The sequence below is a fragment of the Patella vulgata genome, chromosome 3 (assembly GCF_932274485.2).
Source record: "Patella vulgata chromosome 3, xgPatVulg1.2, whole genome shotgun sequence".
Taxonomy (NCBI): domain Eukaryota; kingdom Metazoa; phylum Mollusca; class Gastropoda; family Patellidae; genus Patella; species Patella vulgata.
The window spans coordinates 55426392-55453370 of record NC_065881.2 but is presented as its reverse complement, the minus strand read 5'-3'; the positions used below and the strand labels follow the sequence as shown (position 1 = coordinate 55453370).

Sequence of the window (26979 nt, the reverse complement as noted above, 5' to 3'; positions counted from 1 at the left end):
GCCCAGATCATAGTCAGTAGCGGCGCTACATTTTTCTAAGGAAATACTCTCAATGCTTTCAAAATTGATTGTTCATTTTATAGGTGTGGCGGATGTGTGAGGCAGAGTATGTTTACTTGGTTTGGAACAGCCTGTACTCATCAGCTTTGGATTAACTTTGGCGTTAGGATTTTAGTACAGGAGCTGGCAAAGATTTAACTAACAATCGAGTATATCCACGATATCTGTGCCAAAACCTTCTGAGTAGTCAATTTAGGGATTAACCTACGTCTGAGCAGGTCAAAGGTCACCTTGGTCTCCCATGTCCAATCTACCTTAATGTAAAATATCTATACAAGCACAAATGGGTACCAAACTGTTCATAGGGCAATATGAATCCATAAATAGTCATGGACACTTGTCATGCTTTGAAATTATGTTCACAGATGAAAAACTGGACATGCGATACGCAATAGCGCCATACACGTGGGAGGGGTTCATTGTCAAATTTGACACTTCAAGGACGGGTTGATGAAAACTGCCGCGTGCTGGTTTATCTATCCATGTTAGCATTCATATTGGTTCTTGCATAAGATTTACTGTTTAGCGTATCTTTGCTTTATTGTATTGCGTTTAATTTGATCGGGAGACGTGTTCGTAGACCTCAACGTCAGCCGACGACACTGCAAGAATTGGCCGTGGCACTGCAAGAGGAGTGGGTCAGATTGCCCCAAATCGTGATTGGACGGTTGATTAGGAGCATGCCACGACGAATTGCTGAATGTCTGAGGATTGGTGGAGCAATTAGTCATTATTAAGACTAAAGTCACAAACGTCCATTTTCACTTTTGACGGTATATCTCTTTGCGTGTGAAATGGGGCCGTCAGATAAGCCACCCATATGAACTGTTTATGTTCATATGTAGGCAATTGGCCTGTTATTAACATACACTGGTTACCTCTGGCTCTAATACAAACAGCGGTGCATTTCCGCACTTTTGTATTCTTTCTGAATATCCCCTACTTTTTTTGAAGAGTATATATTCAAGTGATGGTGGCCAAGACTCAATGACTCTTCAAGAAACACACATAGGAATATGGTTTGATCACTACCCGAGTTCCACCCACCCTTAACCCCAATCAGAATTCAATATTCATGTATTATGTAAATATAGTTGGTCTTTTCATGGTTTAAAACGTTTAAAGTAGATAATTCCGCGCACTTGTACTTACAAGATATAAAAATCTATCAAAATCACGTAGTCCCTTATTTATGTTCCAAGAATCATAAAAACAGCTACTTTGAATGTCACTAAAATTAACAGAACCACCAAGGGCCATTAAAAGTTATAATTTACAACAGTTAAATAAGAATAAAATTGACTGAAGGGCTCTTTATAGTTTAGGGACAACTTGACCTGCTACAGCTTAAATTAAGTGTTAAAAAATCGTACGTTTTTAAAATGTAGTTGATCCTCAGAGTGCATGGCAAAGGGTCACAGATTCACAGACACAAAAATTGCTGGTACTGTCGGTTTTCCATAGTTAGTTGTCCGGGGTACACACAAACCATTGTTAAAATCATGTTTTATTCTGTATCTTTAGGATGTAGAGCGAAATAAAAGGTTACCATTTTACCAGTGTTTTTTTATTTAATTAGATACTGCTATTAACAAAAAGTACACTTATTGCTATATTATATATGTGGTGTGCCCTTTTGACTTTAAATCACAATGCCTACATATAAACCCAATTTTACATAAATCCTGTTCAGTATTTGGTTTGTTTATTTCCATGAAAAAAAACCAACCCTATTACTTCTAAACGATATCCAACCTGCAGATAATTTTCTAATACATCTTACAGTCAAAATATTTCAAACCTGTCAACACAATAACGACATCCGACTTGTAGAAGACAATATTATAAAACATTTGATAGTCAAAACAAAACAGAGATACAGTGGACTGAAAGTCAGATTTTGCACTATTATGTCAAGTATTGTTTATGCAGTCTAGTTTATATTGTCAAACGTGCCAATCTAATTAAAATCAGATGTTAATTCGTTTCGTTTTATTTTATTTCATTGTTGAAAGTCAACGTTCAGATTACTTCAAATTGTTTGTATTGTTATTGTTGTGGTAAATTATATCAAAGCATATGGAATGATTCTGGGTGGTAACAATTAGACGTTAAAGACATTGAAATACAAATGTGTGATATAAATGTAACTGTTCCTGGCAGAGCATCGTGATGATAATAATATTGCTTACTTTACAATGTAGTGTAACAATCAGAAAAAGTCAACCAACCAAAATCATAAGTGTAAGCTAATTTTAATACGTAAGGTATTCAGTTTGATCTGTTCCTAGTGAAAGACGAGAACTTCGCGGTAGATTTCCATTAATTAGTCTTGAAAATACCTAGATTATGTAGACGTCAAGCCCCATCCTCTCTCTTTCTCCCTCTGTCCCTTGCCCCGTCTCTCTCTCTCTCTCTCTCTCTCTCTATCTCTTTCTCTCTCTTGTTCGATCACTTGATGAATTACAAAAGAATGTATACCTTTTAGCGGTTGACGCTCAACCGGTGGTAAATTCAAATTGTGTACATGCTCGTTGAAACATACAATAGAAGAGTAAATAAATCTTCCATAGACAATGGTCTCTAACAATCAATGATATCATTTTTTGAAAAGAAACACATACACTACGGGAATAACGAAGCGATTTATTTTTATTGGATTAATTTTTATGGGCCGGCCATCTGAGCCCGTAGCACTTTCCTCGACTGACGATAATAGCGCAAATGGGTCTGACAGTAGGTAACTGCTTTGGGGACGGTCACAACTTCACGGGCTGCTTTATATACAGATTATCATCGCTTGAGACCCCGTTGTTAAATGTGGGTAACCGGTCCTCTCGCTTCAGACACCCTGGAATAATTTAGATGTTAGGCCAGGGGTGTCAAAGCGGGCGCCAATCTCTGTGTTTGGTTTTTGTAAGAAAACAAAGTACTAGTTTAAATATAGTTTTTTCTTTATCTACAAAAAAATAAAAACGTACAAGTATATAATAATATTAAAAATATTTGTAAGACAGATTAGGCCTACATAATATCCCAGGAAGATGGATAATGTTCAAATTTTCATTGTCAAGACTCGTTATGAGGAGTCCACAACCATAGCTCTCAGAAATAAAATCCTAGCACGCGAAAGCGCAAATTCTTGAATTTAAAAAATAGACGAAATTGGGATACTAATCAATCAAAGATGCCACTGAGTCTAAATAGTTTATGATGGAAATCTTTCCCCGTCTTGGTTGACTCGCCAAAGCCAGTGGCGTGCAGAGATTATATGGAGGGGGGAGTGTGTGTGTGGGGGGAGTGTGTATGTGTGTGTGTGGGGGGGGGGGGGCTGGGCAACATTTAAGAGGGACATCCAATCAAAGAGTTAAATTAAATATAGTTATATGAAAGTCAGACGGATTTCTAAACGCCAAGTCCTGTTCATGAGATGAGTTGAATAAGTGATACATGGAATGTTCATTAACTTAAGTGTTTCTGATTTTAATTTTATAAAAGAGTATGGACAGAAACAATTTTGCCCTTTACCATTGCCTTATTTTGTGATGTCAGCAGAGCGGGCGGATCGTGTGCGTTGCATAACCTCGACGGTACCATAACCAGCCATTCCAACCACCAGGAAAGCCATGCAAACATATATTTTGATGTTAGTGACGATAAAGTCGTTATAGGCGTAGGCGAATATAAAACCAACGGATTCCCATAGACGATAATTAGCAAAGGCTGGCTCTGTATTATCTTTGAATAGAAATCCATAGAAAGCTGAAAGTAAAATAAATAGACATTAGTACGTAAAAGTTTAGAACTAATTACCCGCCAAACTATATTTTAAATGAATTACATGATGGTTATATTGTGATACGTAACAGTTATGTAGTGTTTAGAAATGTCCCGGGAACTTGTGCGCTAGAAAGGGGGTTTTCATGAGTGTAATTTTAACAATACACGTATTATTGCCACGTGGTTTTGTTTATCATTAGTTAGACCAAGTCTTTATATTGAGTTATTGATTACGTAGAGGGAAAGTGGGAATGTTTCAAATATCACCTAAATAATTGTATTTTTTTAATGTTTCAACGGTTGTATTTGAAAGTCAAGTGATCTATGATCTCCAAATCAAGGAAGATGAAGTATCCGAGTTGAAGTTAGTAATTTCACCATTATGGAGACAGGCGTTAAAACCAACCAGGCAGGTAGGCAGGCAAACAGACAGGGCACACGTACGCATGTACGGGGATTACAAAGACTGTCGGATGCATTCCGGATCATTTCAGTCGTTGTTCATACAGACATACATATATGTTATTTACCTTAACAAGTACTTATAGAGGAATATATGTCGGATTAATTTGTCTATGTTGGGCCATTTGTTTGTATTATACCCAGTGATACGACAGCATTACCCATTACCCATATGATTGACAATTCTGCTACTCAACATGTCAATGTCAAAATAACGGAAACATTTAGTCAGCCACTCGCTGAAATCACCCATAATTTAATGGTGTTGTGACCTACTAGTCTCCCGCCAAACTTCTTTCTGATACGACAAATGTTCATGTTATCCAATATTCATTCGCCCAATAATACTCAAAAGTCGAAAAAATGGAAAATAATAAGTCAGACACCCGGCGAAGTCATATATCTGTGTTGTGCACCTGTAGGTTTCACCAAACCTTCCACGTAAAATAACGTATAATTGGGTTGTGAACTATTAGGTTCCTCACAAACTTCTAACGTCAAGTTTTCGAGAAACTATATTAACAAACAAAAATAGCGACTTCTTACCATTAATCTGTGTTTGAATGACAGCATCCCCCATTCCCCATAGAGCTGCCAGTACATAGAATATAACTATGGCATCTGGATCTGGTATCCAGAATAACAGTGTTATCTGTACCCCACCATGAACAATAAATGCTGAAATAGTAACAAGTTATAAATTTATACGTGAAAGGGACCCGTATAATAACAAATGCGTTTAATGGGGTTGTATTAATTATAATACGCGTTTCTGTTCTGTAAAATAACAAAACGTTGGAGCACAAACTTCTCTCCAAACAGTGGCATATAGCTAGAGTTTGTACAGTTCTTAATGGATTTAGTATGGAGCATTCGTACTATAAGAGGATGAACTCGATTGTTTTTCAGCTATCGATTTTCAAATTCGGTGTGCAATATTGGGATCGTTCAGGATAAAACCTGAGGTATATTAAATGTTCGGGAAAACTCGTGAACAAAATAGTGATCTGACTTATTTAAGGCACGAATTTATTTTAAGATTTGAAGACATAGCTGCTGTGTTGGCGTATTTTGACGCTCTGTGTGGCTATTTCTTTTAATACAGTAGGTTAATATATATTGTGCCCCCCCCCCCCCTTGTATCGCCTTAGTTACGCTACTACACAAAACAATAAAATAATCAACTTTGTGGGCGTATTTCCCCGGATGTGTGGCTATTCTTTGTAATACAGTAGGTTACAAGGTTATGACCAGATTATGCCGGAACAGATAGTCAATGAAGGACTGCACCACGTGACTCTTCTTGACTTTTCTGTTGCACTATTTAGTTGGCATGTTGGAATTTTCCCTGTTATTTTGCCGGTAGTATCCCTTGGGGGATTAGATTGGAAGTTTAATCCGGATTAGGAATGTTATTTAAAAAAGCTAACGGTAGAGGATCGATGGGAACGCGTCTTCCTTGCCTGGCCCGCCTGGCCTGTATCACTGGGAAAGCCAGACTGATACACCCAGGGAAACTTTCTTGTCCAACACACTGAGCAAACGTGGCTGATCATTTTAAGAGCGTGACTCATCCAACGTCCAAAATACTTATGTAGATTATACACTTTAACTAAACAGGAATACAAACCTAATATAAAAAAAGGAATGTGACCAACATATTGTACCATTCTTCCAAAAGAAAACGAGCAAATAGCATCAACAACACCATAGCAGATCATCACATAGCCTACATTCCATATTCCTAATGAACATGTAATATACGACTGAAACAGAAAATAAGTTAATATGAGTTTATAAATATAATCATTTTTTGAAAGCATCTTAAAGGACCATTTCTGGTAGGGTGACGGTTTCCCAGGGCTTTGTATCCATAGGTAGATGAATATGATAATATACTATACTAAGCAGCAAAAGAAACGTAAGGTTGGTATGTTACTCTGAATAGACGCATGGCATAAAACTTGCCAAATGTTTTTGTTGTATATTTGTGACCACATCTCCAATTTTACCTGAGCTATAAGGCTCCATCCCAAACACAGAATTGAACCAAGGAAATGTTCTCAAAAACGCAACCTGACTTCTGAGATGGTAATGTTCTCTCTATGATTTTCATGTAACTCATGCTGCACCTGCTAAGCACCATGACCAGCCCTATAAAATGCATCCCCATCATTCACACTACAACGCCAGCAGCATGCCACTGCTCACGACAGCCCAGAGGAACCAGGCGCTTGGAAGACTCGGCGCTGGCCACACTGCCCAAGCCGTTGCCAATCACTTCCAGGTCAATGTTCGGACCATCTACAGGCTTCAGCAACGCTTTCGGGCCACCAACACCACGGGTTACCAAGACCGCCATGTTGTGCGACAGCACGTGCAGAATCCCTTCACATCTGAGACAGCACGTTAGACAGTGGGAACACACGGAAGACCCATCAGTACCGATACAGTGCGCCGACGTCTCACCGGAGAGAACATCCATTGCCGTAGACCTTACCGTGGACCGATCCTCATCCCTCGCCATCGACGTGAACGTCTACAGTTTGCCCAACTACACCAGAACTGGCAATGGAGAACTGTACTGTTCACAGATGAGAGTTGATATTGCGTATCAACTGCAGATGGCAGAACCAGAATATGGCATCGACGTGGCCAGCGTTATTTTGACCAATGTGTCATGGAACGAGACACATGGGGATGTCCAAGCATAATGGTTTGGGGTGGAATCGGCCTGAGCCAGAGAGAGAGTGGGTCCTGTGGTGTTCCAAAATGTTGGTCCAGGGAGAGGAGGCGGCATCACAGCAGTGCGCTACATCGATCAAGGTCTCAGATCCCACGTCATACCACATTTTGCAAGTCATCGAAACAACGTTTTCTGCCCACACCGCCAGAGTTACTCGCGACTTTCTACAGCAGAACGGTGTCAACGTTATGCACTGGCCAGCCCTTCGTCCGGACTTAAACCCGATTGAACATCTTTGGGATGAAATTCAGAGGAGACTTAATAAGGTCGTACCGAGACCAAACACAGCTGATGGACTGCACCAGGCTTTTCTGAGTGTGGTTCCAGGTGCCAATGGCGTTCATCAATCGTCTGGCCCACTCCATGTACAGACGCTGCGCTGCTGTTATTGAAACTCGCGGTGGACACACCAAATACTGATGTATAGACTGTGTACAGACTCTAAACCTTCCCGCAATGTCTTGGAATTGTGATAAATTAATCACTGATGTGTCAACATACTGTTCAGAAAAAATTGCTTTAATCCATTTAGTAAATTCAGTTTCTAGAATGGTTTGATTAAAGTGCCTCTCGGATTTTGAAATCTCCAAGGTTGCCCTTGGCGGTTATGACAGGTACCGGAATAATTTGTATAAATTTCTGATTTTACTTGCTAAACGAAAAGGGTAAATTTGTATGGCCGCTTTAGTTTTACCTTTAAAAAAATCGAGTCACCCAATACCACTTGTCGTTCATTTGGTATGCTCAAATAACTGACACATTCTGTTGCACTTTTATATTTTATTATTTTGTCCACTAGTCATCGAAAGTCTGTATTACATCTGCACCTTAGGGAGGAGCATTAGGATCAGTGGGTCAATTATTTGGATTATCTCGATAAGATTCGAAATTAATTTTTTTTAAAAAGGTTAATTTTTAGTCACACATACTCAACAAGCATTACTGGCGCACTGATCACGTACGTCAGACATATGCATTCCACAGAATTACGAAGAACTTTTTTTCTCACGCTTTGAATAAGTCAGACGTGCAGCCTGTACGTGACAAGTACTGTGCCCGTACTATTTACAAAACTTCCACCCGGTTTCTTGCTCTTGCAAACCTTGCTCGAGCTACCAAACCTGGCGACCCTTTCGTGTCCAAAACACTGAAATGAAATGAAATGGAGTTTAACGTCCTACTGTTCTGCTCCAACTGGGCTAATGAAGACGGACATATGGTGTGCTATGAGGGAAATTTTTCCTGGCCAACGGCACTACGACCTACTCTTATACTGAATTCCAACTGCTAAGGGATTTTTACGTGCACGCCAATGTGTACACGGGACCGAATGACTGGACAGCTGTCCTTGTCAGGCCCTCCATCCTGCAACCACTGACAAGGAGAAACCATGCCGAAAAATCCCGATGAACTTTGTCGGCCAACACCGGGATCGAACACATACGGCGGGTTGTGAGCTAGGCTTAACATTCATCGATCCCGTACGCCTATTTCGGCCTTGCTACCCAATAAATTATATGACGAGTTCACTATGTCGTAATTACGAAATATTAACTCGTAATTATGAGATAATCATAATCGTTTTTTTCTTACGATTGACTCTAATGGTCTTTCATAGCAATCAGCAGTAAAATTGGGTAGAGCAATACTAACCTTTGTATAATCCCCAGATATAAAAGCCTGTTCAACACCTGAGTAGATAGTTAAAGGTATAAGTAAAAGTTGTGCTGGTGATGATATCAGATGTTTAAACGTAGCAATCAAAAGTTTTGGAGACGGTCGACCTTGTCTTCTCTCATCTTTTTCAAGGATGATTTTATCCAATAGAACAGATATAATAATAACAGCTGCTACAGCACAACCAATATAAATACCACATAATAAATAAACCTGAAATAATTTATTTATTACATTGATAATGGGGGAAAGACTGATATAAAAAACATAAAAAAAACCAAACGAAACGTCATTACAAAACAGTAATATTCCCAGAGAAGATGTACAATTTTAAAACACGTAAAAGACGAGGTACATTTAAAGATGAATTATGTAAGATTTGAATAAAGAACTGGTCGTTCCTGCTATAATATTATGAAAATTTTATTCAAATCAGTTTATTCTAAGTGATTTTATCAGTGTTTGAAGATATAGATTGTTTAATATGGTAGCAACCGTACAAAGTGAGCAGTTGAATTTTAATTTCATGAGCTTACAATCAAAAGATCTATATGGGAATATCTTATTGCGTTCAGCTAAATGGTCTTTATTAAATAATGCGAAAGACTTTGACATAATGTCCCCATTCGTTTCCTTGCATAATTTTTATACGCCCACATTTCAGTATTGACCCTGTTCGTCGTCCAATCAGCATTGGGATTGTGAAAGCCATCATAATGCTACATTTTTTTTTTTTTTTTTTTTACAGATTTTCAAATGTGGTGACAAGCATTGGGGCCATGAATGGAGTCCTGTTGATTTTCAGCGTTCTACGATCTTCTGTACCGGAGTTAAACTTCCTTTATCATAAATACCTTGTGGGTGCGATAGAGACTACAGTTTTTAACGAATTCTTTTCAAATTTAGTACGATGCATTTGGGACCATAAGATTACGAATCCTTTTAATTTTAAGGTTTTGTAACATAGTATTTTCAAATTTGTTGTGAATCATTGGTATCATGAAAGGACGAATCATTTTCGGCCCCCCCCCCCCCGCTTCCCTCCTTTTTAAAATTGGTGTGAATCGTGTTGATTCTCTGTTCCGGACATATATCAAGTGAACACAATGGAAATCAGATTTCTTGAAAGAATAAACGATAATAATCAACTTTCGTCAACATCCAAGTTTTCATTTCGGATAAGCTTCTGTTTCATTCAGCACGCTGAGAACTATCCTCTTTGATTGTAGACATACGCCTGCTTTCTATTGTTATCTTTTTTTCGAGCCATAGCGGCTGCACATTAGACCAATACAACGTTACATTAACTGTATCACAGTTGTAATATTTTGTCGTGTTCATTAGCCCGTTAAAACCTTTTCATTTCATTTCATTATGACAGTGTAGCGCCCAGGTTTTTTCCCCAAACGGTAACAGAAAAGAAAATATTATGCGTAATAAAATGCACCACAGCGTATTTCGCTAAACTCAGATCTCCATAAAATTAAATTGATTAATAGCCCCCAGTGTAGTTGTGGATGTTCAAACGAAAACGCAAACCACATTTTTCTACAGTGTAACCAATTTAATGTACATACTCTATTGTGGGGCGACAGCAATTTATCCAACCATCAAAACAACTCATTGTTCGAAAAGGTGTGTTCATATATAAAAGCAACTAAACGTTTTAAATGTTGTTTGTAAGCTGTGTTCATTTGCACCTTGTTCATTACTGTTTGTTACTTATTATGTATACTGAGCGCCATGGAAAACGCATCACTTTTTTTCCCAAATATCTTATTACTAGGTGGTTTTGTATGTATATATATTAAATCTATATTTGTTGCATCTCACAATTCTCAAAGTAAACTTAACTATTATATTCATACAATGTCTGAATATGGAAAGGACGTTTTTAAGTTTTAATAGCTTTTCTCCAATCCAAGTGTATCGAAAATTATTTTTGTTGATGCAATAAAATATGTTTAAACAGTTATATCATTGTTATATATTTGGTTGTACTAACTAAAGGTTATTTAGACAAGGCGCATTTATATATACTCTTCAAAAAAAGTAGGGAATATTGAAAGGCAAATACCTATGCTGGTTGTGATATGATAAATAGTCATGGACATTTGATATGCTTTGAGAGTATGTTCACAGATGAAGAACTTATCGCCCCAACAGAACCACTGAGCTGCATGTGCGACATGCAATAGCGCCATGCACGTGGGAGGGGTTCATTGTCAAATTTGAAACTTCAAGGAAGGGTTGATGAAAACTGACGCTTGCTGGTTTATCCTATCCATGTTTGCTTTCCTATCGGTTCTTGCATAAGATTTACTGTTTAGCGTATCTTTGCTTTAGTGTGTTACATTTAATTTGATCGGGAGACGTGTTCGTCGATGTCAACGTCAACCGACAACACTGCAAGAATTGGTCGTGGCACTGCTAGAGGAGTGGGTCAGATTGCCCCAAATCGTGATTGGACGGTTGATTTGTAGCATGATACGACGAATTGCTGAATGTCTGAGGATTGGTGGAGCAATTACTCATTATTAAGACAAAAATCAAAAATGCCCATTTTCACTTTTGACTGTGCATTTCCGCAGTTTTGTATTGTTTCTGAATATCCCGTACTTTTTTTGAAGAGTATATAATCCGTGGTCAATTCAAAATAATATCAAACAAGAAAATAATCTCCCATTTTACAAAACCTGATTTTGTTCTGGTTTCTTCAGATTGGTATTATTTGCTGGGGGGTCTATTGGATCAAAATTGGCACCACATTTATTTAGATCATTTGTTACATTTAAAGTTGTTCCATTTTCTGGTGTAGGACTAAACACCGTGGATGATATCAGATTTCCCCATATCTGACCTGAAAAAAATCAGAGGATTTTTATTAATCCTATTTCAAATCCAAATCCAAATCATATTTTTACGCTACATTATAATTCAGCCAATTTTTTATCAGTGTTCTGTCATTGAGGGTTCAATTTGCATTCTCCAAGCATACCGTGGCCCTATATTTTCACTTTTAAATACATTTAACTTTTAAAAATCCCCATAGCTATACCAATATAAACCGGCTTCAAAGAACGCGTGTCCGATTTTTTGGGTTTATTTTTAAAGACATGTCAGTACAAACCACTGCAACGCCATGCTCGGGAAATAGTCCTTTGCCTGATAATTCAGTAATAACAACATATAAACAAAAGAGGGATGGCTTGTAAATACAGATACAAAATAGAGCTGTAGGTTTTGCACCAAAATCAAGTAATGCAGCATACCGTTCGGTTGGCTTTTGTTTAAATACATTTTTCAAGGCAACCGAGTTAGTTAATTTTTTTGTTTTTTTTGTTTTTTTTGTTTTTTTTTAAATTACGAACACAAAAAGAGTGCATTGAAATAACCACAGAAATGTAAAGCATTAATTCCCTTTATATGAGCTCTTATTATGAGTTGGATGGAATTTACAACATGCGTGTAAACCTGTTAATTTTACCCCATTGCCTGTCTTAACGTGTCTGACTTTTCAGTATTTAAGTTTACACATGAAGGCACGATCCACCCACAGTAAATATGACCTTTTTATAGCTGTGTCGATTTCTGTGTAAAACGTGTAAAATTGTGTTTGATGAAATGCAGACCACGATTAGTATATATATATGATAAAGTTTTATCTGTTAATTTACCTTTGTATGGTTTTAAAGAGCTTAGGTCGTCACGGAGCTTCCGTCTTTGGTCCACCAAACACACGACCTACAGGCTAGCGATCCAGCGTCTTACCCACTTAGCCACCGTGGCTCCTTTTTACAAAACAGCGAATGTAATGACTATATATTAGAATATGTTAACCGTACAAATTACCCAAGGTAGTCCAGATTTAACAAGAGATTCAGCGCAGACTAGTCATTTATTGTATATTTGTTAAACTTTGAATAACAAATACTTGCTTGGAATTTAAAAAAATAGCCTAATGGCAAAACAATCTTTAAAAGATAAAGCATAGCTATGTCTTACTTGTCTGGAAGATCATGAAGAATATTCCAAAGAAGCGATTGATGGTGGCATCCTCTGACTGACCGGTTAATTTAGCATACCAAATACCAGTTTCTGTTAGATAGGCACACTTGGCGGACCATAGAGGAGCGGCACCTAAGCCCAGGATTATTGCTGCAGGAATCATGGTCCCCCATACGGCATAGAAGTTGGCACCCATATACAAGACATAGCCACACATAGATAGAGGAATGGTCCATTTACATCCTAGATGAGCTATTAATATCGGTGGCACGAACATACAAGACACCACAAGAGCTCCATAAAGAGTAGATAAACTAGCGGTGCCGACTCCTTCTTCTTTGTTTAAACTACTCTGGAGATTAGCCATAGACTGAAAAGCCGTGAACAAGAACACAAATCCAAAACTGACGACAAACAAATTTTTAAGAATCTGAAACTTCGACATTTGACACGTGAAAGGTTCTGCTGCATGTCCATTAGCTTCTTTGGTTGGAAAATTCATTTCGTATTTCTCTTTGTCCGTCATGTTGCCGGCTTCTGAAAGTAAAATTTAGATTGTTATAATAGGGATGATTTTATTTTTGTGTTTCAAGTTTTAAATAACCTTCCTTTCCGTTGCTCCGAATATGTTAATCAAATTTGATATAGAGACAATCATAATTACGTATGCTAAATGTTATTTTTTATGTTTTACTAACATTTCAACTCAGTACCTTGAAGTTTCAACTTATCTGAAATTAGTATCTAGAAATTTGAACATGTTGAATTGAAATTTCGACTTAGTTGCATGAAATTTCAACATATGAATTTCAATTTCAACTAAGTACCTTAGTATTTTGAAATTTCAGCTTAGTTACTTGAGCTGTAATTCGATCGTCAGCAGTTGTCCCTGTCCGTCTGTCCGCCGGCCCATTGTCCGCCCTCACAGATTACGTGTATTACCAATTCATTTTAAATTAGCATTCCTTGACCACGACACACGTCACTATACTTCAGTGGCTAACTGGGCGATGTTTGAGGCCTGATTTGCACAGCCGAATAGTACCCCTGTATGTTTAAGTATACTTTAGGGCAATGTAAACAGAAAATAATGCATCTCTAGCGATCTTCTTAGTACCGCATTATACATCCACTATAGTTAATCTTAATTTCCGTATGTTGACATTTCAAGTTGAAATTATAGCAAACATGGCCTTATTTAGCCTCCGTATTATTTAGCTCCCGTACCATCTATTGTACCCTTATAAAAATGACTAGACATTATGCCATACAATTTTGTTTGCTTTAGGATTTTTAAGTTGCCCGAATGTTGATAAAATCTAATATATAGACCATCTATATGTACCGATTGGCATACGTGTGCTCAAGCTAAAATAAATAGATAGTGTACCTATTACACTTGTTTTCAGGGTGTAACAAATATGTTTGATTTACGGAGGTCCAAGATGTTTACAGGATATGTCCCCAAAAGTTCTGAAAAACGTGCTAAACTATGCATAGGTTGCGGATGTATGTGAGTAATGACGCAAAAACATTCCCCTTAATATCGTAAACATTTCGTTTAAAGAAATCACAAATTATATAAGTTTGAAGGAATCGTTATATTAAGGCCAGTTAAGTTTCAATTCAATCTGAAACCGGTGGATTATGGGATTGAATCCTGTGTGGTGGTATATATTAATTCGGTCATTTAGTTCAGCGTAGCTTGTCTTTATTCCATAACTAATAACATGCCATCAAAAATTGTACTCTTGATACAATTTTTCGAAAAGGATAAGATAAGGGTTTATGTATCGCTATAAGAGCCATCATGGACATCATACAATGTATATAATGTATATAGCCTAAATAACTTTAAATACTGGGATAGTCGCTTAGTTATGAAATTGTACGGGCCGAGAAAATCCTGGTGGTTTGAAATTAAATCTGCGAAAATGTCTTCTGTCGAGCCGCGTGAATGCGATCAAAACAGTGCTTCGGTGAACACGTAAAAGATCAATTGACAGAATTAGAAGTAAATTGACCAAAATCTCGCATGTCCACGAAAATAGCCCCCCCCCCCCGCACTGCATTGCATGAGTAACCATAAAAATAAAACAACTATGTTAGCAGAGGCGGATCAAGGCTCGATGGTACTCCGACATCTTGCGTCATTTGCAAAATCAGACCTCTGTAAACTAACTTCCCTGCAGATGTGGAATTACTGAGGTACAGATATATTTTACCATATCAGTCGGATTGCAGCAGCCAATTGATGCTTAGAGGCAAGTATTAAAATGAAAAAAAACCCTAATAAATAAGGATTCAAAGTTCTTATTTCGTAAATGAAGAGACATAATAATATTATGGTCTGCAGGGAACCAAGATTCGATTCATTTCAGTCATACAATTCAGTCATATTAAGCTAATTTTCAAACCCTAACGTTGCCATCTTTCTAGTTTTTTTCGTTCAAGAAAATGTCTACCCGTTGATCACTACAGTCTATTTTACGACCGACATTAACGCCTGTTTCTATTAAAAACAGACAATTCAGTCAAATTTACTCTATTTGAACTGGTGATGGGTCATATCATGAATTTCAGACGTGAAACAGGTCTTTCGGCCAAAATATTGGAAACCACATACTGAGATAAATCTTGAGAGCTATTTGTCTATTAGAAAATACTACCCCGTCAACCTGTTTTTGTGAATCAGTGTGAGTATGCCATATGCAACGCTTGTACAAATATAAAAAGCTGGCTTTGCGTAATGAGAGACGACAACTTTCGAGGAGGAGCAAATCGTCAAAATGTTTATGAAAATAAAAGTCATTTGACCATTCTGTGGAGTTTTTCGATCATTGTAGTACACTGTCGATTACAAACAAGTAAGGTTCGTCAAATCTTTTAGGGGCCGATTTGTTTGTCTGGGCCTATAGGTTAATCCTGCATGTTAGTAACAAGTTCAGCCAAATAATTTCGTTAAGAAAACGTTAACACTATTCTTTTTCCGAAGAGAGCTTTAATTTTTCTTTTGTTGAAATATTGTATGTATTACTTTAAGTATGGTATAAACGTCTCGAGTTTATTTGTGATGGGTGTATTATTTTTAACAATATATAGTTATTTCAATGTGATGTACTTCGGATATATATTTCTTAGTTCAGGTATATACATGTCCTAATTAGTATAGTTGCTCGACTATCCTCTTTTAAACTTCAAGTCTCAAGCTATTCAATACGATACTGAGAGGGCTTTTGTACCGCTCATAAATATATCTTTACTATAATATAATATAAAAGGCCGTCGTTATATAAGTCTTTTTGAATTAATCTTTCCTTTTCTAATAGAAATCTATGTTAGAGTTTTGATAAATTCTCGGTTCACAGGTTTTAGATTAAATGTGGTGTTTTTAAGTGACTGTCGTTTCATATAACTAATCTGTTATCAGTTTAAGATATCAAATGCCCAGATAATGAAGACGGGTATACACCATGCAGTGTGGCATGAAAGAAATATTGTAATCCAATTGTAAGGGATTCTTTTACGTGCACAAGAACGACCAGGCCCTGTTCCTTGCTAGGTCCTCCGCTAATTGTACGATTTACCCAGCCCCATTCAGGAATGACACTTAACACCATATTAAGTCGTCCAAATAAGTTGACCTAGCTATCGGTATCCAGGAAATCTAAAAAGCTATCATTAACAAGACAAAATATACTGCATCATTGGTAATATGCAAATTAGTTTGGGGGTAAAATTGGGGTTTCAGCCAGATTTTAGTAAAAGATCATTCTCAAAGATCACTAAGAAAACCAAGTAAATATATTCTAGTGACAATATAAAGATTAGATATGTTTTTAGGGTAAAGGAAAACAGGTTTATATATATTCTTATGAAAATATAAAGAATACATAATGGGAAATGTGTCCATTACCATTATACAGCTTCAAACTGTTGTGCAAAGAAGAACCCACACCTTTTGAACCTGTACAGTTTACCCAGTATGTGTTCTGCTGTGCGCATAGGTAGCTTATTGCAATTTCTTCGGGCAGCGCCGTCATGTACATTGGTAGTCTGTCTGAAGTGAAGTAGGGATAAGATTTTCAGTTAATTAGCTGCCCCATAAATTAACTACGTCATGTAGTTTAATGACTGGTAATCTAAATATGATCGTTGTTCTTGCCCGCCCCCCCCCCTCCACCCCCTCCACCCCCCGCTTTATAAGCTTAACCTCAGTTTCCATTAGAACATGACGCAGGACACCAGGGGTATTTTTTTAACTGTCTCTGGACCAGCACGAGGGCCAGCGCGGGCCACAAGTCGGTAGACCATCATTTCGCTACTATGGAGAGATATTATAATTGGATTTTCTTCCTACCCGCCTTGGGCGAGCAGGCTAAGTAGATTTCTTAGAGACATATGTCATTTTTCATGTTTAGGGTTATCACTGATTTAAAGCCAAGTACATGTGTGTAGTTTGATTTGTTACTTGTATATTACGCCATCCTGAGGGTGGAATGGCCGAATGGTTAGCGCGAGCACGCTGTATCATAAGGTCTGTCATTGAGTAAACTGGCGTGGTTTCGATTACGTTATCCATTGGCCTGTTGTAAAATTTAAAAATAGATTGCCAGGCAACGAAACATACGCCCACACAGAGAGAGAGAGAGAAATTGGGGTTTAACGTCTACTCGATTCAAAGTAGGTCATTTCCGGACTAACATATGGTTCAATTTTATTTCAATGAGCGTAGGGGTCTTTAGCAGTGTGAAGAAATCGGAGAAACAGCAGAAAACCGACGAGATTAGACAGGCGACCCTACTCCTTGTCACAACCGGTGAATTGAAACCACGCCAGTTGACTCACTGACAGACCTTATTATACACGCGCATGCGCTAATAATTCGGCCACCCAATCCCCTCATACGCCCACAGTAGCTAAGTCGTCCGGCAGTCAGATTTGTTTGGAGAGAAAGAGAGAGAGGGGAGAGGGAGAGAGAGAGACACACACACACACATGCAGAGGGTGGGGGGCAGAGTTTAACGTTCACTCGGCAAAACTAGGTCATTTCGGGATTAACATATGGTTCAATTTTTATTTCAATAATTCGCTTGTGCGTAGAGGAAGAAACCGGAGGACCCGGAGAAAACCCAGGAGGTTGGACAGGCGACACTGTTACTTGCCACCTACAACCGGGGAATTGAAACCACGCCAGTTGACTCAATGACAGACCTTATAATACAGCGCGCACGTGCTAACCAATAGCCCCCCCCCCCCCCCCGATTTGTTTGCCTTCTAGTTCTGCCTTATACAAGCATTTAGTACACAAAACATTAACCATCAGGGGTCATAAATCTGGAAGTAATTATCGAAAATTAATAGGAAATCTTCTTCTCATGACCTTATTCGTTTAGCCTCCAGAGCGTGGACACCGGACCGACGGGGACCACGACAATATATGACATTTATCGGTATATCAATCCAATTTCTTAAAATTGTATTTCAAAAACCTGACATTGGAATGATCTAATTTGTATGCATCGTAAATAGACAGACATAAACTGGCTGAGTAAACAATAATATATGACGAATTGGTAAAGCGATAAAGTATTTGTGATAATCTGGCGTCTGGCCCATTTTCATTCATTCCTTCAACTTCTTACACAAACAAAAAATCCAGAGAGTAAGTCAGTTATCGACCTTGACCTCGGGGTAAGTTAGATAAACACCCGAGCTCGCGCAATTGAACACTTCGAACTCTCCGCGTTCTCCGTGTACAACTTTGCACGAGCTCAGGTGTTCATCTAACATGAACCCCTCTGTCTGAGTCGATAACCCTTACTAACACTCGGCCTACGGCCTCTGGTTAAACCTGTTAACTTATGGAAGCCGTACTTTTAATATAACTTCTAGGTCCACCGGAATTAATGTTTTGTAATGTATATATCTATCTATCTCCAAAGCCGCTACCATTAAATGACTCTCAACAGTGATATTATTACGGACAGAGCGAACATTTTGTTTACGAAATATAAATCTGTGCCTCGATATTTAAAAGATACCACGCAATAAATGCGGTTAATGGTTGTGTGTAAAACTTAGGTCAAGTTACCCAATACAACTAAACTATTTTACCTATATCAATAACAGTTAAAATATATACTTGATAACAGCTATAACTGAACTGATATAACGTTATGTCCCAACGTAAATGATATAAATTAGGTAAGAAATACCCACCATTAGATATACCACATACACGCATTTAAATTACAGCGCTGTAGAAACATTTAAATTAGCCTATAATATACATTTAATTGAAGGCCTTCAAATATTTTTAATAAATTTTAAAATATACTCTCTAACAACAAAAATACTAGCACAAAAAAACATAAATCGATCTGCTCTGCACTATAAAAGGTTTTCTAACACTGCTAAAGACCCATAAGGTCAAGCGAATTATTGAAATAAAATTGTTTCGAGTGGACATTAAACTCTCCCCCACCCTCTGCATGTGTTTGTGTGGGTGTGGGTGTGGGTGTGTGTGTGTGTGTCTCTCTCTCTCTCTCTCTCTCTCTCTCTGCTTATTTGCCCAGCCCAGCTTATTCTATATACCAATGAGGTTTACAAGTAACGTTCTATTCGATCATCATAGTTGAATAGAATACAATGTATTCTTTTATGGAAAAAAACTCTCTCTCTCTCTCTCTCTCTCACTCTCTCTCTCTCTCTCTCTCTGCTTATTTGCCCAGCTTATTCTATATACCAATGGAGTTTACAAGTAACGTTCTATTCGATCATCATAGTTGAATAGAATATAATGTATTCTTTTATGGAAAAGGCTCTTAAAATTGAATTACACTGCAGCCACAGAAATATAACTTGGCTTTGAATATACAAAATAACAGTATCAATATGCTATCCCCCTTTCCCTACATTTTCTCTTTTAATTTTGGGTTATATGGAGTATAAAACGAGATAATCACTTGAGATGATAAAATATGCTTGGCCGCTTAGACAAAAACACTAACGCTAATAAATATTACGTGAAGAAGGAGTGCTTCGCAAACAAGGTGCAAAAGGATATCTACAAATTTTTCAGGCGTTATAATCTGAAGTCCTGTTTAGTTAAATTTATAATGTAATGCACTAAACAGTCTACTGCATAGAAAAATAGAATAACTATTTTACCTGGTAAAAGATAATATGAAAATAATGTATTCAAAAAGTGACATATCTTACCCTCGATCGTTCACTATATAAGCAGTGTTAATCCAATAATATTTAAAGTATGGATGTTACTCTCCTGAAATGCACGAATAGTTTACCGCACTCATCTACCAGCCTGTATAGTTATTTCCTACTTTATTTACAAATAAACCATGTGACGTATGTGACAGGCATAAACCCACCTACTGTATATGCAAATTGTATACCGAATACAAGTAAATCTGTGGATATATAAACTTGTGGTTAAATTTGTTAGTTTAATTATTGGGGTGGATACTGCCCCGGGTGCTAAATTCCCAAAAATTATTTTCCACCCAAAGTCTGTCTTCTATACCCTATCAACCCTTCTAGTTTTTGAAATTACTTAAAATGAAATTAGTCTTACGATTTACAATTGCCCCAAAATGCTCTTTCAAATCTCCAATTACAACTTTATTCTAATAAATCTAAAACACATTCAACATAATTCTAATTACAGTCCTTTCTAAATCTTATCTGTTCAGCACGTTCGCATCTTGTGAACGTTCCACCATGGTTGCTGCGGGGAGGGGACATAGCGACCAGTGCCGGACTGGGCCCACCTGTCCACCTGTCCGTAACAGGTGGGCCTAAGCTCATTAAAAAAAGTGGGCCTAAGCCTATAAAGAACAAAGAAAAAAGAGAAAGAAAAAAGAAAAATACCTGAAGATTACTTTGGCTATCCTTGAAGCTAAAGAAATAATTTGTTAGAGAACAATTAGTTATCAGTTATCATCACAGAAGTAAACAAATATCATCATAAGCTCGTGAGGTTCAGGAGCTTATGATGATATTCGTTTACTTCTTTGAGTGCGAAGATTCTCGCTATATTCTGTGATGTGCGTCAACAGAACTGTCAAATATGTGTACTGTATGTATATTATAATTTGCATTATTTTCATCACGTAGAATAAAAGGGTTTTTTTTGACACTGAAGAGAATTCTCAAATTCATCTAATCATAGTGCTCTTAGGTCATTCTGTTATCTAATTGTATCAGGAAATCAAAAATTTGCCTTCTTCTGCTTTGGTCTGAAATGCTTGGAAAATGGATTTGCGGTTGTCAATTTTCAAAATTTTCCTAGGGGGAGACCCCCCCCCCCCCGACGTTCGCGCGCCTTCGACGCGTACTTGTGTGAGCTTTGGTTAATGACCTGACAGGTGGGCCTTGGGCCCACCAGTCCGGCACTGATAGCGACTAATTTTCATATTAACTAATGATGTGTTCCATAGTTACAATTACTATGACGTGATTAACCAGTATGCAAAATATTTAATAATGCAACAATTTGTAATCTATTTCGCTCGGCATCGCAAACATTAAATTCCTCTTTAAATGTTCGTGCCGAGCGGAGCTTAGATAATATGCTTTTTTAAAAAAAACGCCACTCCGCGATACTCAGAGTTTATACTATAAGAAAATAAGATTCGAGGGAAATAAATATTTTACATTATGAAGTTTAACCAGTAAATTGATTCTTTTCCTTGGATGTAATCAGTTGTTATGGACCGTTCTTGGTTCAATGGCCGAATCTATGTGTTGACCATATGAAAACATCAAACAACTTTACATGTTATTACGTCAGTGTGTTTAAACATGATATTCTTTAATACCCATTGACACTTATAGTCTTATCCCCCAAACCTATTGGCCGTAAAATTATAAAGATCGACCAATCTTGATGTAGGTTAAAACCATCTAAGGTTTCCATTAGATTCTCAACTGACCTCATGACGTCATTTTTTTCTGTCAGCTACCGAAGAATATCTAGTCATGATAGGATCTTATTTTTGAATAAGTAAAATGGCTATTTAAGCCGTACGACAAATAGACTGTATCAAAAGAATAGTTTGCAGTCTTCTGTATCAACTATCTGCTCTTATCCCATCAACAAAACTAATTGTATGTGGGTTTGTTTGCTTTTTATATTGTTCTGTTAAATCGACATTTATAGCGTCGATCAATAATTTGTTTTAAATGAAGGGGACTTACATGGTAAGGACACTGAACTCGTCGTGATCCAAGAAGAATCTTCGTGATTTTTCAAGCCCTGTTCCCATTTTTCCGGGGTGACGCTTGCGGTGCTGATAAGATAATTATTATTGCAAATTACCCTCTAACGCTTTTCTCTAATTACATTATATTACTTTTAAATCAAAACATATTTTATTGAACCGTTATACATTTCAAACAGTAGGACGTTAAACCCCATTTCATTCCATTTATTGAACCATTCGCATTTAAACTTTCAGGTTAAAATGTTGTGTCTTCCGTCAAGTACACCCCACCCTCCACCCCCCGGCCATAACACGACAATATTGTAAAAGCGAGTGGTACATAACTTAGTTGATACACATTTTACATTTGATGTAAACTCCAACTTAATAAAAATAAATATATAAAGGGTTATCAATTAAACTATCTAGGTTGGTTATCTCTCTACCTGGTTGTTCTACAAACGTCTATAATACATTCTCTTAATATACTTGATATACTATCTCTACTTCCTGATTTCTCATATCATACCATATCATTTTATACACGTGGTGATTATCAACTTTAAAATGTAGAAACTTAAATGCACAATCAACCATAGCATGTCCAAGGACCTCCCTTAAAGTCAAAAATGTAAAAACTGTTGTTAGTATGTATTTAAAAAATATGCCTTCTTGAAGAATATGTTGACTTTGTACGAAAACAGATGTAATTATTAGTCAAAAATATGTCGTATCTTAATGTAAAGACTTGGTATTATGTATTTAAAAAATATACCTTCTTGAAGAATATGTTGGTTTTTGCGAAAAAAAGATGGAATTATTATTACTTTTTTTGCCTGATATTACTTTAGAAGGCCAAGAAATGACTATCCAAATCCCTAAAATATAACATTCCGGACAGATACACAATATGATGACTTCAAAACATAGGAGATCTATTATGCTATCTGTACTGTCGCCAATCCTGATCAGGCTTACAAGATAAAAAAAAGTTTAATTGAACCAGGATGTATCATAGTCAAATAACAAGTGTTGGGTACATACATCTCCTTGTTGAATTAAACCTTAATAAAAGTATAAACTCGCAGCAAATATGTTTACATATAGTCTACCACCATTCACACTGGTTTGTTTTTGTTTCGTTTTTTTTTTTGTTTTGTTTTTTTTCTTTTTTATTCTCTGTCTACGCCTGTTATTGTCAGTATAATTGTAGTAAAATATATTTTTATGGCAAATTGTCCTGGGTGGTAAGCGTGTCACGTATCGTACGAGAATTGTTATAATTCTTTTGGGGAACTTTGCATAGGAATCAATGGACACAAGTCTTCAGATGCAGCAAATTAAGTAAACCAACCAATTTAGGGTTAGGTTTAAGAATTTGGGGGAGAGGTTAAGTCTCCACATAAGCACTGACCTAGGATGATGAAAAGTTAGTTCGCGATAAATTACTTTGCTATAAAAAAAGCAAACAAGAAAAACATTGGCGAAGTAAATTACACAAGGAAGGATATCCATACTCTTGCCAGAACACCTAATCCTTCTTCCATCACATGCGACATAAAGGATGGTTCTGAAAACTGGTAGCATAGGAACTGAATCATTTCATAAATAATATTCCTGTTTCTGCAAATGGGTTGAATTTAATTTTGTTATATTAAAATATGTATAATATATGTTCATCAGAAAAGGTTCGTGGTCATACACTAAAATAAATAACGATCCCCAATCAAGAAAACAGTTGCTATCTGAAAGTAGTTGAATGGGGTCACTAGGGAAAAGATTATAAACAGGGCATATAAAAGAAATTCAATCGAGATCTAGGTCCTATCACACAACCCCTTTTAAAGTAGAAGCAAGGTACGTAAAACGAATCAAATATATTATTGCAATTTACAGCTTACTGCACCCTAAAAACGCTCACAATTTAAACATCAGCGTATAAAACCCCCATTTGTTATATGAATAGGCAACCATTATGGCGATTTTGTATAGGAAGTGGCGTTAGGATGATTAATGGAGATAAATTAAAGCGACTCGCATGAGCTCATTTCTACTTCAAGTTTTATTATATTTCTTCTCCTTTCTTCCCACTGTCTTGACTGTCAATATATTAATACTATATTGACACATTTATATTTGATTTACTCATTTAAAAGAGTTTACACGAATCTACTTGATCCTATTCTATTAAACTTTTTGTTACAAAATTGCAAACCGAGCAATCAACTAGTTCTGTCTTATTTACAGGGTATTCAACCCAGACAGAGGATTCAATTCAGAGGTCAATAGTTCAACTAGATGGCCAGGAGATATACTGGATAACATATTATCAGATACCCGCAAAACAAAAGCTGTTTCATTTTATTCAGCCAAAAGCAAGACCTATATACTGATATTAATATAAATGTGGCGTTAAATTATCAAAGGTAATTAATGTAATGTTCTAATCTGTCGCAATCATCAACGCGAAAATTTCAAGTAGATCAGATGATAACTTTTGCAGTTAGAGCCTTAACAAAAGTTTACAGACTCAGACAAATGGAAATTATCATTTCTGAGCCAGATCTTGATGTATAGTATATGCATCGATATAGATTGCAATTATCAGCAGCAAGAAAAGGTTAGGATGTTCTAATATATCATCAAAATGCTTCGAGTAAAGAGTTTACCTTTTTTGCCAGGATCAAAGATAACAGATGAACAATGGCCAAAACATAGATATACGGTATGCATAGTTATTTTAAGCCATAGCCCATCATTGACACTTCAAAGTAGTTTTATTCTGATGATCCACCTTATACTGTAAGAACTTTGTTTATTTAATGATTTGGCGAGGTATTTCTACCCCAGACTATTATCCCACCGCAAGACCATGTTTGATCAGCATTCTAATGGAAAATCTATTCACTAAGCCTGCCCTATTTACAATTCTCTTAATCCGGTATGGCTACTTCACACGTGTATGTAAGGACTATAGATAAATATAAGTATATAACCAAGACAGATACAGTAATACCTGAAAGGACAGTCTAAGTATACAAATGTTTAAAAATGAGGTGACCTGGTGCCGTGTATTTTGTACCAAAGTGGGACATCTCTAATGTAATGACGCAGTTTGTTATCAGCCTGCACCTCTCAAGCATTTAGATAGAAGTCGCCATTGGGAAGCGTTTGAGACGCATTGCTTATCATAAAAAAACGAAATTGCTCGATATATGTGCAATACTGTACAATCTGCAACTTGGATAATGGCATGTCCTATGCGATTTGCAGCTTGTGTAATAATAAATCTGATTAAAACACTGATTCTATTTCGTTCCGTTTATTATAGTTCAATTATAGTTTATTATAGTTGAAGTGAGGGATTAGCCAATGAAACGGTCTGTTACGGCGACTTCATGGCGTGCCATGCACGGAACTGTTGGACACCACTAGAAACGTCAACGCTGACTGATTAATCAATGTCTGACGTCATAGGGTCAAACACCGCTCGTACGCCCCTGACACGACCTTCCGGTACAACTTGTCGGATCTTCATGTAGTGTAGGCCATCGAAAGTATAAACAAAAAACGAAATGAAATATTATAGATCTGTATTTTAATCAGATTGGTGTAAAAATAAGTTGGTTTTTTTATTATTATTAATAGACACGCACGAGACACTCATCGGCGGAACAGATTTACAAATGAAGATTTGGAAATAAACAAATGAAAAATTTTCAAAATTATCTTTCAATAAGACGGAAACCAGTTTTGACGTCATACTTTGTAGATGGTGTCGTGCGGGATAGTGTCTGTATTTTAAGTTGTTTGGTGGACTCGGGCAAGACACTGGGTAACGTCCGCGTGCAGTATCAATATTTATACTTAAAATACAGATGTGACGTCGTCCTTTGATGTTGGCGTACCATTATTTCAATGGTACGGGCAAATTGCCAATCGTACATTATTTATACTAGTGAAATAATGGACTCGCATGACGCATTTCATTGCAAATACCTACGGCCCCCTTGTTATTACAATATATTACTTAATGTATCGCTCTCGATCATTAAACTATACTTAATGTTTCGCCCTCGACCTGTAGACTAGATGCATAATTTACAAATGTAGACTATATATTACTTAAAACTATTGGATGAGATACCTCATTTAAAACTAGTATATAAGACATCATATAAAACTACTAGATAAGACACATCATAATATGAAACTAGTAAATAAGGCACATCATGTAAAACTAGACACATCATTTAAAATGAGTAGACAAGACACATTATGTAAGGCTAGTAGATACGACATACTTTTCACTAATTGTAGATAAGATACACCATCCAAAACTGGTACTAATGACAAAACACGTTATTTAAAACTAGTAGACAAATTTTGACAGGTGTTGGTCACTAAGTGGGCAGTGCTTACTATTTCTAGAACGCCCGATGCCCCTTATTTTGGATTTTTCACATTTTTGTTTGACTTTTGTATAGGACATTGGGGCATGGTAAATGTGATAAACAAGTTGTTATCTTACGGAAACATTCACACGCAGCGGCTTTAAGGTATTGTGTACCGTTTGTCATGTGAGTTTCGTTTACATTGACTGAGTTCACACACTTATATATATTTAAACAGCGTAATTTATGTTCACGACATAGAGTGCATAAGTGTAGTTAAATAATTAAATTTTGGGTTTAATACGAAAATTATTTCCTATTATATTTAATATTGTTTGTTGTCGGTACATAACCAGGGGAATGGTGGGTAAACGTGATTGAATATATAAGTTATAATAAAGTATATTACCTACCTATGTTTTCAACATCCAATATGTCCTGGTTTTATCATTCAATACACGTATATAGCTGACAGATTTATTGCGGTAATATACCACAAAAACATGCATAAGCCAGTTCAATATAGAACTTTGACGCCCAATATTTAATACATGTATGACATTATACTTACTTGTCTTCTCGAAATACCTTTAACCTTCGTTCGTAAAATACAATAAAATAACAA

General features: G+C 36.8%; 1 protein-coding gene across 2 annotated transcripts; it reads right to left on the bottom strand.

The window, feature by feature from the left end:
* Positions 1-2993: 2993 nt before the first annotated feature.
* LOC126816641 (protein unc-93 homolog A) lies at positions 2994-26786 on the bottom strand. 2 transcript variants are annotated; one of them, XM_050543344.2, is made up of 7 exons: positions 26768-26786; positions 12731-13270; positions 11422-11585; positions 8702-8938; positions 5933-6068; positions 4849-4980; positions 2994-3822 (listed from the first exon to the last, which is right to left on the bottom strand). In XM_050543344.2, the coding sequence occupies exons 2-7, from the start codon at positions 13257-13259 to the stop codon at positions 3596-3598; spliced, it is 1425 nt and encodes a 474-aa protein (XP_050399301.1). In that variant the 5' UTR covers positions 13260-13270; positions 26768-26786; the 3' UTR covers positions 2994-3595. The 2 variants fall into 2 exon arrangements, with proteins under 2 accessions (XP_050399301.1, XP_050399300.1); XM_050543343.1 differs by lacking the exon at positions 26768-26786 and adding an exon at positions 19958-20099.
* Between the last annotated feature and the right edge of the window lie 193 nt (positions 26787-26979).

Excerpts from the sequence above, each read along its gene's own strand:
- LOC126816641 (XM_050543344.2), bottom strand. The coding sequence starts at position 13,259 with ATGACGGACAAAGAGAAATACGAAATGAATTTTCCAACCAAAGAAGCT. Across the intron at positions 8,939-11,421 it reads AGAAACCAGAACAAAATCAG|GTTTATTTATTATGTGGTAT; the intron begins GTTTTGTAAAAT and ends AAATTATTTCAG. Across the intron at positions 4,981-5,932 it reads CATTCCTTTTTTTATATTAG|CATTTATTGTTCATGGTGGG; the intron begins GTTTGTATTCCT and ends TTACTATTTCAG.